The 19,823-nt window shown below is 47.2% G+C and overlaps 1 protein-coding gene across 6 annotated transcripts in view; it reads right to left on the minus strand.

Annotated features, from left to right (window-relative positions):
• DAAM1 (dishevelled associated activator of morphogenesis 1) overlaps positions 1-19,823 on the minus strand; it is a 96,768-nt gene continuing 76,945 nt past the window's right edge. For all 6 annotated transcript variants that reach the window (XM_068148974.1, XM_068148970.1, XM_068148973.1 and 3 more), the window contains 10 exons: positions 19,570-19,673; positions 13,812-13,896; positions 12,977-13,083; positions 10,734-10,822; positions 10,329-10,497; positions 9,422-9,529; positions 7,266-7,326; positions 6,276-6,407; positions 3,506-3,676; positions 1-3,086 (listed from right to left, as the gene is read on the minus strand). In XM_068148974.1, the coding sequence (XP_068005075.1) occupies positions 2,877-3,086; positions 3,506-3,676; positions 6,276-6,407; positions 7,266-7,326; positions 9,422-9,529; positions 10,329-10,497; positions 10,734-10,822; positions 12,977-13,083; positions 13,812-13,896; positions 19,570-19,673 (1,236 nt within the window). In that variant the 3' untranslated portion in view covers positions 1-2,876. The remainder of the gene's footprint in view (positions 3,087-3,505; positions 3,677-6,275; positions 6,408-7,265; positions 7,327-9,421; positions 9,530-10,328; positions 10,498-10,733; positions 10,823-12,976; positions 13,084-13,811; positions 13,897-19,569; positions 19,674-19,823) is intronic.

The raw sequence follows: 19,823 nt of genomic DNA on the forward strand, positions 1-19,823 counted from the left end.
TCACTGAGATTGCTTTTCTTTATTGCATGTTGCCATCTTAGAAAATGTACAGTCTCAGAACATTACACAGCATTTCCCACTACCTACGACTACTAACATCCTTGCACCTAACAGACTACCTTGGTCACTACGAAGCTAATAAGATCCAAGACACATAACTTCAGTTTTACAAATTATTATGGATTTTTTTGTCTTTTTGGCATTATTAAAAAAAAAAAAAAATAATAATCATCATCATCTTTAAAATACACACCCAAGAGAAAAGAGCGGCTACTTACACCAGCACCAATCTAAAAGTAGTTTTTGACAATGGCACACAGAATTACCTGCACACAGCCTTTGTGTTTATTTATAGAGATCTACATTTGTTTTTCTTTCTCCTTGTTTTCTTTTCTTTTCTTTTTTTTTCTTTTTTTTTTGAAAGAAAACAAAGAAATGGCAAATTCAGCCCAATAAGAAGGCTCTTGTAAAACAATAATTAAGAAAACAACAACGAAGAGGTTTGGAAGGGCAAGAGGAAATCTGTCAGGAAAGGTCCTGATGTGGCACTGAGGTCGCAGAGGCAGGAGCTGGGGGTGGGTGCTGGTGGCCAAGCCCTGCGCTCAGGGACCCCCCAGAGGCGGTCGCCCTTTCTGACTCCCACCGCCTTTTGAATTACAGATGTGTGACCAACCATTCCTTAAACCATCAAAGGCCAGACTTTTTGTTTTTTCTAAACCTTTTTTTTCTCCTTTTTTTCTTTTTTCTCCATATTTTAAATTCCCCCCGAAGTCCATTCCCTCAATTGTATCAGCCCCATTGTGTTTTGTTTTTTTTTCAGCCATAAATAAAAAATATAAATAGAGGCACTTTAGTTAAGGAATAGTATTATCATTACCTTTTGTCTTTATTTCCCCCTCCTTCTAAAAGCAAAGTGCTTAAACTCCACCTTTGAACATAATCCGCAGGTTTTGCAGCTGCTTCGATACGAGGTGCTGGGCTTGGTTTGTTGGGTTTTTTTTTTTGAGCTTACCTGCTTTAATTATTACTGCTTTAAATGCTACTCAGAAAGGGTTTTTTTTGTTGTTTTTTTTTTCTTTTTTCTAATTTTTTTTTTTCCTTTTTTTTTTTTCTTTCCTCATTTACAGTGCGTCAAAAGTCGCAATGAAGAACAGAACAGAACGGTAAAACCACAGCTCTGGACAACTCTGGTTAGAGAGAGATTTCACAGCTTTCACTCAGCACGCAGACCCCGCGGCCTTCAAGTGCTTAGAACCATATCTCTTATTGTTTTTTTTTAATACAAATTAGTTTAAACAGCACTTTTTCTTCTGTTTTTTTGCTATACAGTACATACAGTTAACTGACATCCCACACCCCACCAGAAATACCGATTACCTGACAAAAAGAAACAAACCCCAAACAACGACCAACCAACCAACCAACCAACCTATTTCGAATAGTGTTAATATCTAGTGCAACAGGGACAAACTCATCTCTCCACAGGAAAAACAAAAAAGAGACAAACAAACAAAAGGGAAAAAAAAAAACCAACAAACAAACCCACAAACAAACAACAAAGGATCACAAAAAGTATTGGTGGTATAAAAAGGTTTTTGCTTTGTTTGCTTAAAAAAAACCACACCACGAATAAATAAAAGTAAAAAGTAACAGTCCTCTATATACTCAGCATAATTTAAGCATAGAAATGTTAATATGTTAATGGTGGTTACGTTTTATTCTCCAATTCTTAATTTTCTAAACCATTAAATTATTACTCCCTGAGAGCTTTTGATGATTTTTATTATTATTATTAATTTTTTTTTGTCTTTTTTTGTCTTTTTTTTTTTTTTTGGACTGACATTTGACAGGTAGTTCTGCTTACAAATTTGTAATGACAAAGAACAGCAAACCAGTAACCAGTTGAAAAAGGACCTGGCTAAGAGACGAGTGGTTTCTTGGCATCACTGCTTCTGTGTGTCCGGTAAAGAAAAGAGAAAAGAAGGTGGGTGAAAGCTGGTGGGTTTTGCACCAGCCCCTTCGTGTATCAGAGACCTTTGGTCCTGATCCACCTTTACAGAGGATACAGTTTGTCCCATTGAACAGAAAGCAAGAATAAAAATTACAACACGAGAAAGTTTATGCTCTTTGTCTCCTCTGAGAACCGACCTTTCCCACCGTCTGGGGCCAGAGTGGGTCCTAGCAGTATAAATACATCTGTGCGGCCTTAGAGCGTTAAGCACTTTGGGGTAAGGTTTTTCCTTTAGCAAGGTGGTGGCAAGAGGGAAAAGAGCGTTTCCCAAGGACGACGGGAAGAGCATCGCTGGGAGTGCCTGTGTCACCGAGCTTGGGGAGCAGCAGGCAAGCACGGATCTGCGAGTTTTTTTGGAACAATCACAACAACAACCAAAAACACAACCCATGGATTCAAGTTCAGTCAACTTGGATTTCGTCTTTTCTTCTTCAGACCACTCGGCTTGCGTGCAAGGCATCACCTGCATGCAGCCTTGAAGGACTCCAAGCAGGACAGCGACAGGGAGTGGCATCCCATTGTTCTTCAGGACCATGGGGTCTGCTGGCATCTCAGGGTTGGGTCCTCTCTTGCTCCACAGGTGCGGCATTGTGCTTGTGCATGGGGAGAACTACTTCTGGGAGCGGGTGGGAGTGGGGGAGGCAGCGCCAGCAGCCGTGGAGGTGGGCTGCCCACGCACCAGTACCCACGCCCCAACTTTATACACAATATATACAGACACAGACTCACCCGCGGGCAGGAAGAGCGTGCCACTGTTTTGCTTTGAGTCACAAGGCAGTGTAATGGGAATAAAAAAACCCCTCTAGCCACTGGGAAAAGACTAACCCAGGCTTTTCTTCTGCTGGGTTTTGTTGGTGCTCGTTCTTCAGAAGTTGAGCTTGGTGACAGGCCTCTCACGGCCACTGTCAGCCAGCTGGTTGGTGATGCGCTTGCGGTTGCGCTTCAGTTTGGAGAGGTCCTTGTCAAAGACTTCTCCTGAGCGCAGGGCCGAGACAAGATCGTCAAACTCGCCGCCCTCCTCCCCGCTCTCTTTCGCTTTCCTCGCCTTGCGCTCCCGTTCTCGCTGCTCCTTCAGCTACAGGCCACAGAAACAGAAGGAAAGAAGACACGTGACTCTCAGGCAGGTGGTTGTAGGGTGTCCAACACATGCATGGTGTTCCTTAAACTTCTGACAGGAGCAGTTTCCCACCCCAGTGCTTAGCACATGAGAGCTGGGCAAGGTTATTGATACAGCCCATAGGCCAAGGTCCAGAGGCCTGGTTGATCAGAGCAGCCCACAGGCAGCACCAGCTCTGCTGCACATTTTACCTCCAAGATCTCACCAATTCAAGGTCATTAGTTGACTAAACAATCAAAAGTCAAAAATCAGTGGGTCTAAGAGCACTGAAGCTCCTTGACCATTCTTCGGTGCTCCCCATGCCACTATGGGGACAGCACAGCATGCCATCCCTGGCAGCCCTGGGGGTACTAGTAGACTCATCAGTGCCCACTCACCTGTGCCTCCATGCGTGCTCGGCGCTCCTCCTCCTCCTTCCTCCTCCTCATGTTCTCATTCTCCTGCTTGGCTTCAGTCACAGCTTGAAGGAACTGGTCAAATATGCCAAAGAACTCATCAGGCTGCATTTTGTCTGTGTCTTCTCCAAAGTGCTTCACAGCCTTGGAAAACTGGGAAAGAGAAGAGTCTGTCAGTCTCAAAGATACCCACCTCACCAGCAAAACCCTTCATGAGAAGCCTTCAAGCTGATGGAGCAGAGAGAAATATTTCCAGCAGCCACAGTGGAGAGCAGGGCTTTGCTTCATCAAGCCTTGCCTTAAACATGAAATAAATAATCTGATGTTTTACCTGCTGCTCTGGGTGGCTCCCGAGCCCCTGCTCCCCTCCAGCTCTGCTGAGCCTCCCCCTGCCCCAGCTCGACTTTATTAACCAAGCAGTAGTAAAAACAAGGAAGCAAAATATTGTGGGACTGAAGATCGAAGACATAAAACTAATAGTAAACACAGCAGGGGAAGGGAAACTCGCACTTTTAAGTTTTTCTTTGAAGTATTTTCGGGGTATTATTTATCATTGCCACATGCTCTGCTATTGAAACCAAATGTGTTGGTGAAACTTCTGAAAGACACTTCTGCCCAGGCACAGGCACAGCCCTGCATGGGGGAATCAGGAGTTTTCTGGCCTTCCGTGCTGTTTGCACACCATTAATGGAAGGGAGTCGAATGAGGCCGTAGCAAAGGTCAGGACAGGACATCCACAATCTGCCAATGTGTCCTGGTCCCTGAGGAGCCTGTGAGTCGTCCTTGGGACTGACATCCTTTGTTCTCACTTAGATATTGAAAGAGACTCTTTGTGCACAGAAAGTTTGTTAAAGTTGTGAGGGCTCATTCTGGAGATAAGCATGCTTAAAAGACAAGAAAAACAAAATCAAAGCACAAACAGATTTATTGGTTGCTTTGATTTGGCTGGGCAGTTTGAGAGGAACATTTTTACAGCCTGCCTGTATGATTTAGTTTTATTTGCAGGGGTGCCCCAGGCTCTTCAAAAGACGTGTTAGGACATTTTTATTTCTTTGTTTACTTAAGAGACTTTGCACTTCAAGATGCAGGGAGGAATTTGAGAAGTGCCACTTTATAAGTCAAAATAATTGAGGTTACTCATTGATTTTCACCGAGGTATGATATTCTCTGCCATGTTGCAGGAGATCCTGGTGTGGCTGGGGGGAAGGCTGAAAATGTGATCCTCACAGGATACAAGGTTTATAAAACAATTACGTTTCTGCTTTCCTAAGAGAAACCAGTAACAATTTGAACCTGGACATGTGTCTAAAAAGCAAAGAGCTAGTGTGCTTTGCACAGTCCATCCTGTCCTGTTATCACATTGCTTCAGAGTGGACTTGGATGGGTGCTGGGCACCACAACCAGACCTTTTCCTCCAGATCCAGACAAGTCAGCAGAAGACCATACAATCTGAAGAGCATTTGTCATCATCTCCAACAGTCCTATTTCACTGCAGGGAAGATCTGCCAGCTTACCATCAACAGTTTAAAAGGATGGCCTAGTTACCATGGCCTCAGGAAGGCCATGGCCAATTATAATGCACAAGTATAGGTGGATGGTCTGAAAGACAGTGCCAGATAGACACTGGTGCAAGCAGGGAAAAGGAGGTGGTGAGACTTGGTAACTTCTGTCTTTGGAGAGGTAGCTCATTCAGTGGGACAAAGATAGGACTCCTAAATCAGTCTGTGCTGGACTATCTCCCTTGCCACTTCAATCAAGATGAAGGCCAGGCCAGGGACAAGATACTGGAAGACTGTTGTTAGAGGCAATGAAAGCCAGTTGTGTGCCCTCTGCTGAAAGGGGAAACAAAAGGTGCTTGGCAATCACAGCCACCCCTCTGCTGTGATTTGAACCAGTCTGGTAGGGAGGAAAGGACAAGAAGCTGTTGCACATGGCTGCAAAACACTCACTAAGGCATTACTCTGGGGAAAGTGAATCTTCTGAGTAGTTTCTCTAACAAAGTTTCAAGCAGGCCTCAATTCATGTCATTGAGCTCCTCTCCCTCTTCTCTGGAGAGAAGAGCTGGGAAAGTCTCAGTCCAAAGTTACACACTGGATGCTATTTTGTCCTGCAGAAGCAATGTCACTCAGGCAACCTGGATTGTCTCTGATATCAACCTCTGAGTGATCTTATGTCCAGCCTGAAGAACTGGTGGCATTTTGCCTCCTCATCCATCAACACCAGACAGAATAGCTTGCTTTCTTGCCTCCTTCAGCCTTCATTGGCCATAGTGCCCCAGCTGACACTCCTAACTCTAAAGCCAACAAAACTTGAGTATTTTCATTTTAAGACATAGCAAGCAAGCAAGCCCTCTAGGCCTGAGTTAAAGCTCTCCACCAAAAGTCAGATGCTCACAAATAGACATGATTCTCCCATGGCTAGCCCCTGCTTTGGACTTCCAAAAGACAGATGTCTCACGGCTTTCTGTAGCATATCTTGCATTCCAGAAGCAGCCTGTTGGCCTGACTTGAAATCTCTCGGTGTGTGTGATTGTGGAGAAGGAAAAAGACCCTGAAGAGAGATGGGGATTTACCCACCCACCTACTCCAAACAAACCATGAAGAGCAGCCCAACACCTTTCTTCTGTCAGGGTCTCAGCATGACCTTGTGTGGGAGGCATCTGAGATGCTAATATACAGCATGTGCTCTGGGAAGGGAGCAATCCCTCCTGTTGGCTGGAGGAAAAGCTATCTACGTTTCAAGGTGACCTTACCAGCTCTTTCGCTTCCATTAGGAGATCTTCAACATCCGAGAAGCTGAAGCTGGCTAACGTGATGAACTGGCTGACGACAGACACAAACTTGTCACCTGACTGCTGAACCTGAGACTTCTGGAAGTCCAGCTCCTTTGGGGAAAAAAAAAAAACAACAAATAAATTCTGGAAGTTCTTCACCATGAGGGTGGTGAGACACTGGAACAGGTTGCCCAGGGATGTGGTAGAAGCCCCATCCCTGGAGTTTTTTAAGACCAGGCTGGATGTGGCTCTGGGCAACCTGATCTAGTGTGAGGTGTCCCTGCCCATGGAAGGGGGGTTAGAACTAGATGATCCTTGAGGTCCCTTCCAACTCTAACAATTCTATAATTCTATGCTTCTGAATCTAGCCAAGCCCTGTATGAGGCACATGAATACCACTGGCCTCTGGTAGTGCCCTTGGGTGTGTGCCTGCATCAATGCCACAGGTACTGGCTGCACTGCCACTGCTGCTACCTCCTACCATGGATGGGACCATGGATTACTCCTCTTGACAATACTGTGCCTGCAGTCTGCTTCTACAAGACAGATTGTAGAAGCAGCAAAATTTAGTGAGACAGTGAGTCCTTTGTGATACCTTCACCATTTCATCACCACTTCAGCTGGGCTGCAGAAGTGCTCCCCAGCCTGAGCCCCAGCCCTGTGCAGTTTTACAGCCACAGGAAGACCCCTCAGCACATCACAGGTTCTCCATGGGCATCATCACTAGACTTATTCAGCCTCCCCTGGCGGTTAGATACAAACCATGCACGTGCCTGACCACACGTGGTAACTTCGCTGCCAAAACAGCCCTAAGAGGACAGGCACACGTGCAGGGCAGGAAGGAAAGACAAACATATCTCCAGGATGTGAGATAAAAGCAGCTTTGCTGGGAGCTCCCTTGCCTGCCTCCCTAAGGAGGGGCGCTGCGGTGCTCAGAGCCAGTCTATATTTGATTCAAACAGTACTTACAGTCTCCACTGCTCTCAGGCCGCTCCTCAGAGTGTTTATTTCTTTCTCCAGCTCAGTCATGCTGTTGGAAATGTCAGGATGTTAATTTTCAGCCTTCCCAGCAAAGTCTACAATGAACCAAATTCCCAACCAACCTGATCATGTTTTTCTACTGGAAAGACCCCAGTGCTGCACACATTGCCTCCTGTTTACAGAGCAGCATGTCTCCAGCAGCAAATTGGGCTGACAGCCTCTAAGCTAGGACAGCTGCCTATCTCATAGCAGCTGCAGCTGCTTCTTTTAAAGCAAAGCACTTTTCTGTATTTTTAATCAAGAGGACTGTGCAGGCTTAGCATGTTCAGCAGCCTCCAGACCTCTCAAGCAAAAGGAGAGCTCAGGAGAGGGCTGTGCTGAGCACAGATTTCTCTTCCCCTCTTGAAGGCCAGCAGAAGACAGGCTTCTTATCCCGGTGCACAGCTGACAGTTTGCCATGCAAAGCATCCTTCCTAGCAGTGAGGCTTTCATAAAGGGAGACAACCCAGATATAGAGAAATTAAAATAAATCATCGTGTCTGGTGCTGACTTTGCTTACAGAAGCCCCTGATGAGCTTTGAGTTCAAGTGCTTATGGGTTTCTACCATAACATCTGAGGGAAAGCTTTCTCACAAAGACTTGATGACCACAGGCTTGATGCCTTTCCAGGAGTGTCTGTCCTATGGCTGGGGTCCTTGGAAACGCTGATGCTGGGTCATGGGGCAAGTACTGCTGGCAGGTTTAGTCTGGGAAAATGCCGTTTTGGGAGCCCTGCGCTCCAGCAGTTCATTAGTAGCTGTGGGACTGACAGAGGCAGCAATTTTACTTCACAGCTGCAGGGCTGGGGGGAATTTAGGGTTTTCCACAGCTTTAGAAACTTTTTGGTTTCCCTCTAGATGGGACCAAACCCAAGTATTACATATGGTGTCCAGTTCAGAGCAAAATGATAAAGTTTAGGGGGATAAAAACCCTCTGGTCAGAGGTTTTCTTTCCCATATCAGTATCTGCACAACAGCTGCAGATATACGAACATGAGAAAGCTGGAGCCTCCACTAGCCAGGAGTGTGCCCTGCTCAACCATAGTCTCAGCCAAAGCCTATGAGAGCAGCCTCCAGACATTCCTCATGGCACACCAAGATTTGTTCTGTCACTTTGTTTACTCCCTATGGCTGACAATTATTTCACATTTTAAATGTAAGGACACTCGCTTTGCATATTACAGAACTTCCATGGGTAAGCCACTGTTGCTACAAGAGCATTTTGAAGCCTGAAAGACTCCCAAGCTGCTGTAAACTCTGCATATGTGCCACCCCCTCCCTAAAAAGGTGCAGTTTCAGGCCTTTTTCATGTCCATGGCTATCACAAACGTGTGCTGACTGCATAAACCTGTGAACTTTGCTGCTCAGGCCCCTGAAACACCAAAGCCTGTAAGATCCTGCTGAACTTTAAAACTGAAACAGAGCCTCATTGATTTCAGAGGGATTTCAGCACATACTTGAGGGCTTTGCAGAGCAACAGCAGGTTCCTCCTGCACTTAAAAGTTCAGCGAGTGTTTAAATGGCTTTGCAATCGGGGCCTCCACCGGCAAAGAGAGGGAGGCAGCCTGCTCCAAACAGGTCACTGGGAGGCAAGCAGGGTTTTAAAGCTTGTTGCAAACACCAGAAGCTCCATGTTGGTGGTGAAACAAGGGCTAGGCTGGACCTGGAGGCAGGTGAGCCCCTCACACTCTAGCCTGCCTGCCTGCCTGCCTGCCTGCCTGCACTGCAGGCAAAGCCTCCCCACCACACACAGATAAACAGCTGCTCTTTATCTGCAGCCACACCACAACCGCTTCCTCCTGAATTACTTAACCTACCATTAGAAATTAATTAAATGCTTCTGCGGTGAGATAACAACAGGAAATGTCTGCTCCAAAGAGCTCTCCTCCCTCATGGTTGGAGGCTTGCAGCTTTTTGCTACAAGGGCTGAGATTTAAAGCCACCAGGTGATATCAGCTTCTGTCCTGGCTTGCTCTCAGACTAGAGTGACCAGAGCACAGGGCTCAGCCTGGCAGCCAGAGTCCGTCTGGGACATGGAAAAGCAAGCTGAAGTGAGGGGAGAGGTGCTCCTGGTACTCCCCAAGCACCACTTAAACCCCTGCTTACTTGACTTTGGCTGCCTGTGGGATATCTCGCAGCTCCTCATGAAGGCGGAGGACTTTGGGATATTTCTTTTCAACAATAGTGATGAGATAGTGCAGAAGGGTGATGTTCCTAGAAAAGAGAAGCAGCAAGGTCATCATGGTGGCACCATGGGAAGCCAAATGCTCAGCTGAAAACCCTGGTTAAATCCCAGATCTGGCAATGAACTCTTTTAGGATTTCTGCAAGGATGCTCTTGGCTGCCTGTCCAGGGACATGGGGTGGGTCTGTCCCTTGCACGGCCACAGTGCAGAGCAGCCTGGTTGCTGAAAGCAAGGGCCCTCCACAGGAAGCACCAGGGGAAGTGGCTTGAGCATCATTATTCCCATCTTCCATTGTCTTTTCTGATGGAAGACAAGGCAGGTTTAAGACCTGATGCAGCTTCTCTCACTGTGCATGGAGCTCAGCAGGACAGAGTGAACCAGGCAATGGCTGCATCAGCTTGGAGGTGCTCCAGCAGGGGTTCCTGTGAAAAGGAGACCCTGGGACCCTTCCTCTGGCCCCTGTGTCACAGCATGACAGCTCTTGGCTTCTCAAATGGGGAAAAAAGCTTTTGGAGGATGATGCTCTTAATCAGCCTCAACTGCCATTTAGCCAGCCCAGGAAGGAAAGCCCCCATCAATCCTCATGCTGATCTGCAGCTCAGCTCCAAAAAATGGACATCTGCACCACTGAATGTGCCAGCAGGAGGAGGGGGACTGCTCCCACCTAGCCACATCCCAGAAGCAATGCTAATAGCTCTTTCATTCCTCCATCATCCCTGGAGCCTGTGAATGCACCTCCATGGTTGTATCATGCTGAGACCACCCTGTGCAGAGCACTCAATGAAACTGCAGTTTTGAGAAGTGTGTTTGGGCCTGGGGGACGCTTACTTGTCAATGCTGGACTTGGTGTCTGCAATCTTGTTGAGGCTGGAGATCTTAAACCCGAAGGCATTGCCCCTCTGGCCCTTGTTCATGTAGTTCCCGAAGGCCAGGACCACCTCTAGCAGCTGCTGGAGGCTGCTGCTCTGTAGCACTGCCTTGGAGCCGGCGCGGATAGCTGAAAGCAGAGAGGCATGGACCATTATGCCCTGGCACACAAGTTCCCTTTTTCCCTTTTTCTTGCAGCAACCACCTCAGTGACCCCGTGGCCAGAGAGTGACCACCAACTCCCTTTCCTCCTCCATGTCACCGCAACCTCCATGCTGACAAGGCTTGCCCTGTCAGGGAGAGATGCTCTTCCGAGGAGCAGCCCCTGTGCCAGCAGAGATATCCGTATCAACTCTGATCACTTGCCTTCCACCTTGGGTTTGACTTCTGCAACTCTCTCTGCAAACTTCTTCTTGAAGTAGAGGGACTGCAGCCTTTGCTGATAATGGTTTATCCTGGAAAAAAAACCAAAGAGGTTCAGGTTGAGCTTTGCTCACTCCAGGCAGACCATGGTTGACTCTGCTACTCACAGCTGTGCTTACAAAGCACTCTTGAACCATGGTGATTAAAAAATAATGACTGCACTTCCCCTTGAAACTATGCTGGGATGAGAAAAAATTATAACTGAAGCTACAGCTGTCCTGGGGTGGATCCAGGTGGGCTCTAAAGCACATCCTTAAGCCTATCCCAACTTAGCAAGTTCAACAAGTACATTTTTACACCTTATTGCTATGAACAAACAGGGTTTTTACAATCACTCCTTACCAAAGATGCCAGTGAGATCTGGGGCCCCAACAGCTTTATATGAGCTGCAGCTGGACACAGGCACACCATCTACCAGCACTAATGAAACTGGACCTTCAATATCTGTTGGAGCAGGTTGAGAGGCCACAAAAATATCTGAGGGCTAGAATCCCTCTGCTGTGAGGACAGGCTGAGAGAGTTGTTCAACCTGGAGAAGAGAAGGCTCTAGAGAGACCTTTGGCCTTTCAGTACTTAATTGGACCTGTAAGGAAGACTGGGATCAATTTTTTAGCAGGGCTTGTGACAGGACAAGGGATGATGCTTTTAAACTAAAAGAGGAGAGACTCAGACTAGATAGAAGGAAGAAATTTTTTACAGAGGGTAGAGAAAAACAGGCCCAGGTTGGCCAGAGAGGTGGTAGATGCTTCATTACTGCAAACATTCAAGGTCAGGTTGAATGGGGTGCTGTGCAACCTGCTCTACTTGAAGATGTCCCTCCTGACTGCAGGGGAGTTGGAATTAATAAACATAAAGGTCCCTTTTAACCTAAACCATTCTGTGATTCTGTGATCTTCAAAATTATGGCCTTGTCTGGAAAGCTACCAACACAGCCCAGTCCATCCCTTTCCTCGGCAAGTTAGAGACAGCTCTGCTCATGTCAATTGTATTTAGGCTGAACAAGGTCTCACTTGTACAGAAATAGAAGTCTGATTTGAGTCATTTGGACCAAGGACCCACAGGAGATGTGCTCACAGACAAGGCCATGAGCTAGGCTGTCATTGTGCTAATCAGAGGTGACAAAGACATCACACCCAGTTACAGACCACAGGGCAAATTAGAAAGCTGTGCGGGAAATCAAGGAAAATATTTGCATCAGCACATTATGCTTTCCTCAGGAGCAACTCTTTGGCAAGAGACTGTGAAGAAGAAAGATGACCTGCAATAGGAAAGCTAATTCTGAGCATCTCCCAGCCCCAAGGGCTCAGGTCTGAACTTTACAGCTCCGTCCTGCCTGCTTTTGGTGCTTAGCTGGTGTTCATCAATGCATTCCTCAGCAAGGACAGAGTGTTTCTATTTCTGATCTCCCAGAACGATCTCAGACTGTAAAACTCACTGACTTTGCAAGCAAGTGACTTGCTTCAAGTTCTGCTGCGAAATTCAAAAAGCTCAGTACTCAGCTGGATTTAAATAAGGAGTTTCAAGATTTTAAACTAGCACCTCTAGAGGATGTGTATGCCACATCCTCTCTCTAGATACAATTATTAATCTCTGAAGACTTCTAAGCCTTAAATGTTTACTACCAGGAGCAGGAAGAAATGTTATTTCCCTTCCATCTCATACACACTCAGGGGCTCCAGGGACCTCCTTCTCCTGAAGTGAGGAGTGGGACTCATCTACACAGCAGAGTATAATTTACATACATCAGTTTTGAGTATTCACATGGATATGTCTGTGCGAAGGGGAAAGGAGCACTTTGTTACCAAAGAGCACATCCCACCTGGGCCATGATGCAGATTCAGAGAGCTGTGCCAGACTGAGCTTTTCTCTCTCAAATCAGAGGGAAAATGTGTCAGGACGTGACCGGGGAAGCCAACATTTCTCTCCAGAGGATCTGACTCCTCACCCCTCCTCCCATGCTCTGCCCAGTTGCTGCTTGTCTGGGACACCCAACCCTGATTTTATGAGCACACTATCATGTGCAATCCATATAGAGAGCACCTTGCTTGCCCTCTCATCTGTTTGGCTCACTCATTGCTTGATGTGAACAACAGTGAGCAGGCATTACTTCCCAGCCAAGCTCGATCAAACCTTGCAACCAGCCTGTGAAGCCACTGGCCAAAAGATGATTCCCCTGGGCCACCAACCTGCTCATTTCAAAGAGGAACCGGTCAGCCTTGGCCATACGGTCCAGCTCGTGCTTATGCTCTTCCAGCAGGTCAATATCACCCTTCTCAGGGACGAACTTCAGAAGCTGAACAAAGAGAAGCACAATGGTGGACATGAGGTCCATGTACAATTTTTTAGGAGCAAAATGGTGACTTATTTACTTGAACCTCCTGCCTTTTTAGTCTGTACAGTGACTCCAAAGCACCTGTGAAATAAGTGTTATTGCTGTCCTTGTGACCTTTCTCCCACATTAATGTCTCTTTCTTCTGCCCTGCCACCACTCCGGTGTTACAACAGATGTACTACATCTGCTCCAAAGAGGTTTTGACATAGCTCTGCCAGAGTTGATGTCAGGGACTCTCATTTGTCGCAACTCTGCCCACTTGCACATGGAAATTTTCTGCAGTGTCCTCCCATGTCTCTGCTGAATGAGCAGCCAGCTCATTTTTAAGGACAGGTGAACAAAATGCTTCCAAAGAGATTCAAAAAGGGTGAAAAATAGGACTGCCTTTTGGAGGACTGCACAAAAGCTGAACAAGATTTTGAGTGAGCATGAATTTCAATCTGCACCCACAGGCTCAGCATCTGGGTCTCAGGGCAGACCAGAGTACAGGCATGGCATGTGGAAGCCATGCCCCTCCCAGCACCAGTGCTACAACCAAGCTGCTTTCCTGCTCCTCCAGCCCACTTGGGTTCAACATAAATAATGTTGGGCCCAAACACGCTTCTCAAAACTGCAGTTTCATTGAGTGCTCTGCACAGGGTGGTCTCAGCATGATACAGCCATGGAGGTGCATTAGACACATTGCCCACCTGCTCCAGCATGTCTTTTGGGAGGTCCTCCTGCTCATCCATCGTCAAAATTGCTCGTTTAATCTCCTCGTTTGAGAGTTTCAGCCTGGAAGGTGGAAGGGAAGAAGAGTTATTCCCTTCCCAGCAATATGACAAGGTTCAGGAGAATCTCCTTACACATCCATGAACAGCTTAACTCCTGGCCAGCAGCAGCATCACAAACAGCACTATACAGTGTGTTGTGAAGAAGGCTGTGTGAGCAATGTGGTTAGGATGGTGCTCTGCCAAGGCACAGCACAGAGCAGCCTTGGCCTCACTGCGAATGGGGAAAATCCCACTGGCCAATTCCCCACACTGCAGCTGCCATCCCCTATTTTATAGTAGCTTATATAATTATTACACTCTTGCCCATGGCAATGCTGCTAATGCAGTGCCACCATCCCTAAAGGTCATGGGACCAGTGGGGGTCACACAGATCAGCACTGCTTCTGAACCCATCACCACCCCTAAGGAAAATTTGGCAAATTTATGCTGCTTTTCTTGGATTGAAATGTTGTCTCCCCCACCTCTCCCAGCTGCCTTTGGTTGCAGTTTCCCTCTAAAATGAAATAAATAAAAAATCTGGGGAGTGGGTGTTCATCATCCTAGGAAACCCATAAAGGTTTTTTTGAGAGGTGAGGATTAAATGTGTTTTGAAGAGTATCAGGTTTGAAACCTTTTTCACCCTCCACTTCAAGTAACAGGAGCTGAAGATGTAGCTATGAGATGTCTAAAATCACAGACCATTGTATCACAGTGAGCAACAGCAGGCTGGATTTCCCCCAGCAGCCTGCACCAAGCTGAGGCAATAGATAGAAAGATGCCCTCAGCACCTCCTGGGCTAGAGCAGCCATTAATTGCAGTTTAATTTGTCTGCAACACTCCCTGTGACCGCTCCCTGCAATGACTTTGATTGCAAAACCACACATACTTTTCTTCACATTTTGTGGTTGATAAAGTAGTCTAAATGCAAAAGAGGGAAAGCCCAGAAACTCCTGAAACTGTCTGCCAACACCCTCTCCCTTGTTCAGCTTGCAGTGATGGCTGAAGCCACTGAAGTAGATAGAGTTGAAAAAGCCAAATCCCTGGTTCTTGCATGCAGGGAAAAGTTGCAGAGATGAAAAGACCCATCTGTGGGCTACAGCAAAAAACCCAGTCCCCCAGTTTCAGTGACCAGCACGATTAAGGGGTGTTGAAACACTGCCTGTGGTTCAAAGGAATGAGCTGAAACAAGAAACATACTATGGTGGGATGTGAGACCTTGTGTCAACCTGAAGGCAGATCAGGAGCTGACTTGATCACTCCCAGTAATATAATAAGGAGGGTACTTATCACCCAGACAATGCTTCAGAGAGCAGACTGAGACCATAGAGCTGGCTTCTGTAGGACAAAGCTGAAGCACAAAGGGTGCTGGTCTCTAAGAACAGTGTAGCAAGAGTTTAGTTCAGTGTAAATCTTTTGCTCAAGACCTGAAGTGAAGGATTTCCTCAAGACATGAGTGAAGGATTAACTTTATGAAGGCTGGTAGATCTTACAGACCTGGCAAGTAAATATTTGTTCCTTATGAACTCATGTTTCCCATATCACACTCAGTCTTCTTTCACCTCCTGCTCAAGAGAGCTGCCCAAGAGAGGGTTTGTTAAACCAGGAGTGAGTTAAAATCTCAGTCAGGGAAAGATGCACAAAGGTTGCACTGTGCAGGAGGCAAGACAGTTGCTAGGGCTGCCCACAAAGAGCAAACCTAGGATCCATGGAAAATGTCCCTTCTCATGCTTTCAGTGACCAGCAGCCATATCCTTGGGGACACCATAGCTATCCCATATGAGGGCAGTTGCTGGGACAGACGTGACCCAAGGTAGGACATGAAGCTGCAGCAGAACTTCTTTTATACCCAATGAGTGACATGAGAAGTCAGACCACCAACAAATGCAACCAGTCCTCAGTCCAGTGAAAAACAGAAACTGGCTGGGTTTGAACATTTTGGGGATCCCTGGGAGACAAATTGCTCCTGGGAATAGGGGGCAGCTAGACAGCTACCCCTCATCCAAAGCCAAAGCACACACTTCCCATTATGATTGTCTCCAGGAGGGCACTGAGAGATGAGGGTGACTTTTGTAAGCCCTGCTCATTAAAAACAGAGCCAATAATAGAATTTATTTAAAAAAAAAAAAAAAAGAAGGGCTGAAAAAAACCCTTTTCTCAGGAATCATCACAACCCAGTGCCAAGAACAAGAGCCTGCCCCAGCATCGGCAGAGAGCAAGTGCGGGGCGCCAGAAGAAAACAGCTTCCCAGACAACTTGATGGGAAAGGGGCCAGTGAAAGCTAGAAGCTTATCTATAACCACAATAATTATCATTGTTGGCAGCAGCTGTCGAAGGCGAACCGTCTGAGAGGAAGGGGGTCACAGGACTTGCTGTCACAGGGATTTAAAGCCAGCAGCCTGCCGATGCGAGGTGACAGCTCGCCAGCCTGACAAGCGCAGGGCTGTCTGGCGTGGCCTTTGTCGAGTCCCGGGGAGGACCTAGTATGTGTGAAGGGGGGAAAATGAATTCTGACGGGAAAGGCACACGCCCTCCCGAGAAGCCACATTCATTTGAGAAAAATGCTCCACACCTCGAGAGGGGAATCAAGAGAGCCATTCACCACCGGCACGGGAGCAAGGGCTTCACTTGCATCCTGCAGAATGCAGCACTGGTAAGGCCACACCTTGAACACTGTGCTCAGTTCTGGGCCCCTCACTATAAGGACATAGAAGTGATGGAGCCTGTCCAGAGAAGAGCAAAAACGCTTGTTATGGACCTAGATCACAAGCCCTGTGAGGAGCAGTTGAGGGAGCTGGGGTTGTTCAGTCTGGAGAAAAGGAGGATGAGGGGAGACCTCACTGCCCTCTACAACTACCTGAAAGGAAGTTGGAGCGAGGACAGGACAGCCTGTTCTCTCTGGTGGCAGGACTGGAGGAAACAGATGCAAGCTATGTTAGGGGAGGCTTAGGTTGGATGTTAGAAAATGCTTCTTCACTGAAAGGGTTATCAAACACTGGAATTGTCTGCCCAGGACAGTGGTGAGGTCCCTGTCCTTGGAGGTGTTTAAATGGCATGTGGACTTGGTGCTTAGGGACATGGTTTAATGCTGAGCTTGCAGTGCTGGGTCAAAGGTTGGACGAGATGATCTTGTAGGTCTCTTCCAACCTAAGACATTCTGTGATTCTGTTAAATACACACCTGTGCACGGGGAGCAAAAGCAAGGACATGGTGTGTTCACAGAGGAAGATCTGACAAGGCACTGACATTGGCAAAGCATTCTCCAAAAAAAAAAAAAAACCCAAAGAAAGGAAGAAAACAACAAGCATTAAAAATATTCTTGTGCTGCATTACAAGCTGGAGGAAAATCCAATGATCTCACTGTGCAGCAATTTCTCCCAAAGCAAGGGAAACAGGCAGAAAAATAAATCTACAGAGAGAGATAAAGTAACTCATTGGCTGTAATCTTTCCATGCTGCAAGCCAGACAATGCCTGGTGAGCTTACAAATGTCTGGGCTAAATCAAGGGCCAAGCTCGCAGGTCCTTTCGCATGTGAAGTCTATGCGTCCCCATGGTGGCCATGTGAGCAAAGCTAGAAAGCAGCAGCCCAGCTACACTGAGCTACTCTGTGAGACCAGTCCCTTTGCAACAGTGGGACCAAGGACCCAGACCACAATCCTTAGGGATGGCCAGCTGGGGCAGGCAGAGATGAAAAGGGTTTTCCCAAGGTCACATGAAATCTGTTGGGAGGTGCAGGGGCTGCACATGAACCCACCAGCAAGACGCCTGAGCTTCATCCCAGCACTGCCCTTCCTTTTAGCCACTTGGCACCAAGATTAAATTGCCCAAAGGATTTGGGGCAGAGAAATTCACTTGTAGTCACTTGCAAAAATGGGGGACAGTGTCCATCTGGCTGCTGCTGCAGTGCTAGAGCAAAGCCTTGCCTGGCTGGCAGCTCCACAGGATGAACCCCAAAGCATCTCCAAACCAGCAACTGGCAAAAGCCGCTGCATGCCCCAGAGCCACTCATCCTTGTAGGGTCCCAATGCTGCAGGATATACCAGGGAAAAGCTGCATTAGAGGCATGGGGACCACCCTGCAGAGCAGGTCTGATCCTGCTTCTCCCCTAGGAAATGACCCAAAGGGGAGGACAGCCAGGCAGCAGCCTCTGGGTTGCCCTTTTTGTGGGATTAATTACTAGCAACTCATTTCCAGTCATTGCTTTCTGGTAAGAGAAAAGCTTGGTGGTGAGATGAAATGAAGACCTTTACTCCGTAAGACACGCAACATGCTTTTGAAGTAAAGTGCTTGGGTAGCTCCCCTCCCCACCAAAGGGGCTGTTTGTGTGCTTAACTTTCAATTACACACTTGAACCTCTGACTGAATTATACCTAAACCCATTTTGACTGCACTCAGTCTATGTACACTGGGAAGCAGCCTAGCCAGTGCCCCAAATCCCATCACTTCACTTGCTAATAGCTGGCTGCCACAGACATATTCATTTGCCTGTTGCCTTAAACTCTGCTTTCATCATCGTCCTTTTCATTTGGGCTGCCAGGAAGTACAGAAATCCCCAGAAGGAGCCCAGAGCAGAAACAGCCATAAACACAGCAATTTTATCACTGAACACTGCAGCTCATGGCTCACTGCACTCATCAGTCCCACTGCCTGCAGACCACTGCCAGGAGAGCTTGAGGAAGCAGCACGGACCTCGTGTTACCCACCCTGAGGGTTTTTTTTGCAGGCATCATCATCTGCATGCTTTCTAGGGAAGGAAATCAGCTAGGCTGCCAAGGGAAGGCGTGGGTTCTGATGACCCATTGTCCAGGGAAACAAAATCTGGGCACCATGGCTGCAAACCCAACCTGTCAGTGATGTTGTTCCATCCCAGATGGACCTGAATGGCACAACAGCTTCTACACTCCCAAGCAGCAGAGTGAACATTTCTGAATGGAGCTGTATTTTACTGCCATTGGTATTTTTTTTTCTGGATGAGTCAGAAACAAGTGGCATTTTCTGCTGCTGTGTGGGTTTGGGGTTTTTTTTTTTTTATTAGCTACACTGATTGTTGATCCTTTTAGACCACCTCAGCCTGGGTTCTCCTTTTTCAGGAGTTAGTCTTACTGGTGTAGTTTATCTTGCCAAAAAAGGTTCTTTTTATCCTCCTGGCAACACGCCAGGGATGGGATTAAATTGCTGGTAGCAGTGCTGAGCCTGCCTGATGAGGGGTGTGCAGGAGGCTGTCATCCCAGAGGGGCTGAGCACCTGGAAGAGCAAGACATTTCCTTCCTGAAATCCAGACGTGGCACAGGACATCCATGTGGGCAGCCGGTCCCTGGCCAAATCACACCCTGCAGTTACCTGCCTAACACGAGATGCTCTTCAACCACCACCAAAAAGCAAACAAAACCCAGACTGAGGAAGATAAGAGGTGAAATCAACCCCCTTACCATCCCATACCAAAGCTCCCTGGGTACAGCCCTACTGGGGCTTTCCAGGGACACAGAATTACAACACATGCAGTTAAGTGCATCCCCCCACCCTGTGTCACCCTGATACAGTGTGTAAAACTATAGCTGGGCTCAGGTGTCACTGGTTCTCCTCCCCTGCTGATTCTTGTCATTAGAACCCCCCAGAGAATGATAAGCAACCCCCAACCCATGGCAGAGTATCAAGCATCCCCCTGCTACCGAGAAAGTGAGAAGATATTAACCGTACCTTGAGAGGAGGATATTGCAGTTCTGAGCTCTCCGGCCATCTATGACCGAAAGCTCCTTGACTTTATGTCGAGAACTCAAGGTGTCATCGATAGCATCTTCCTTCTAGAGAAAAATATGGACAAAAGGAGAAAGAAAATCTTGGAGAAAAGCCTTGAAGAAGCAAAGACATTTAGTACTCTCAGCACATAGCAGTGTGCTACACAGCAGGCCCCCATTAATCAGGAATGTCACCATGGGTTACGGGTAAAACTC

The sequence above is a fragment of the Melanerpes formicivorus genome, unplaced genomic scaffold, assembly GCF_026170545.1.
Source record: "Melanerpes formicivorus ecotype bairdi unplaced genomic scaffold, bMelFor1.0.p_v2 SCAF_17, whole genome shotgun sequence".
NCBI lineage: Eukaryota > Metazoa > Chordata > Aves > Piciformes > Picidae > Melanerpes > Melanerpes formicivorus.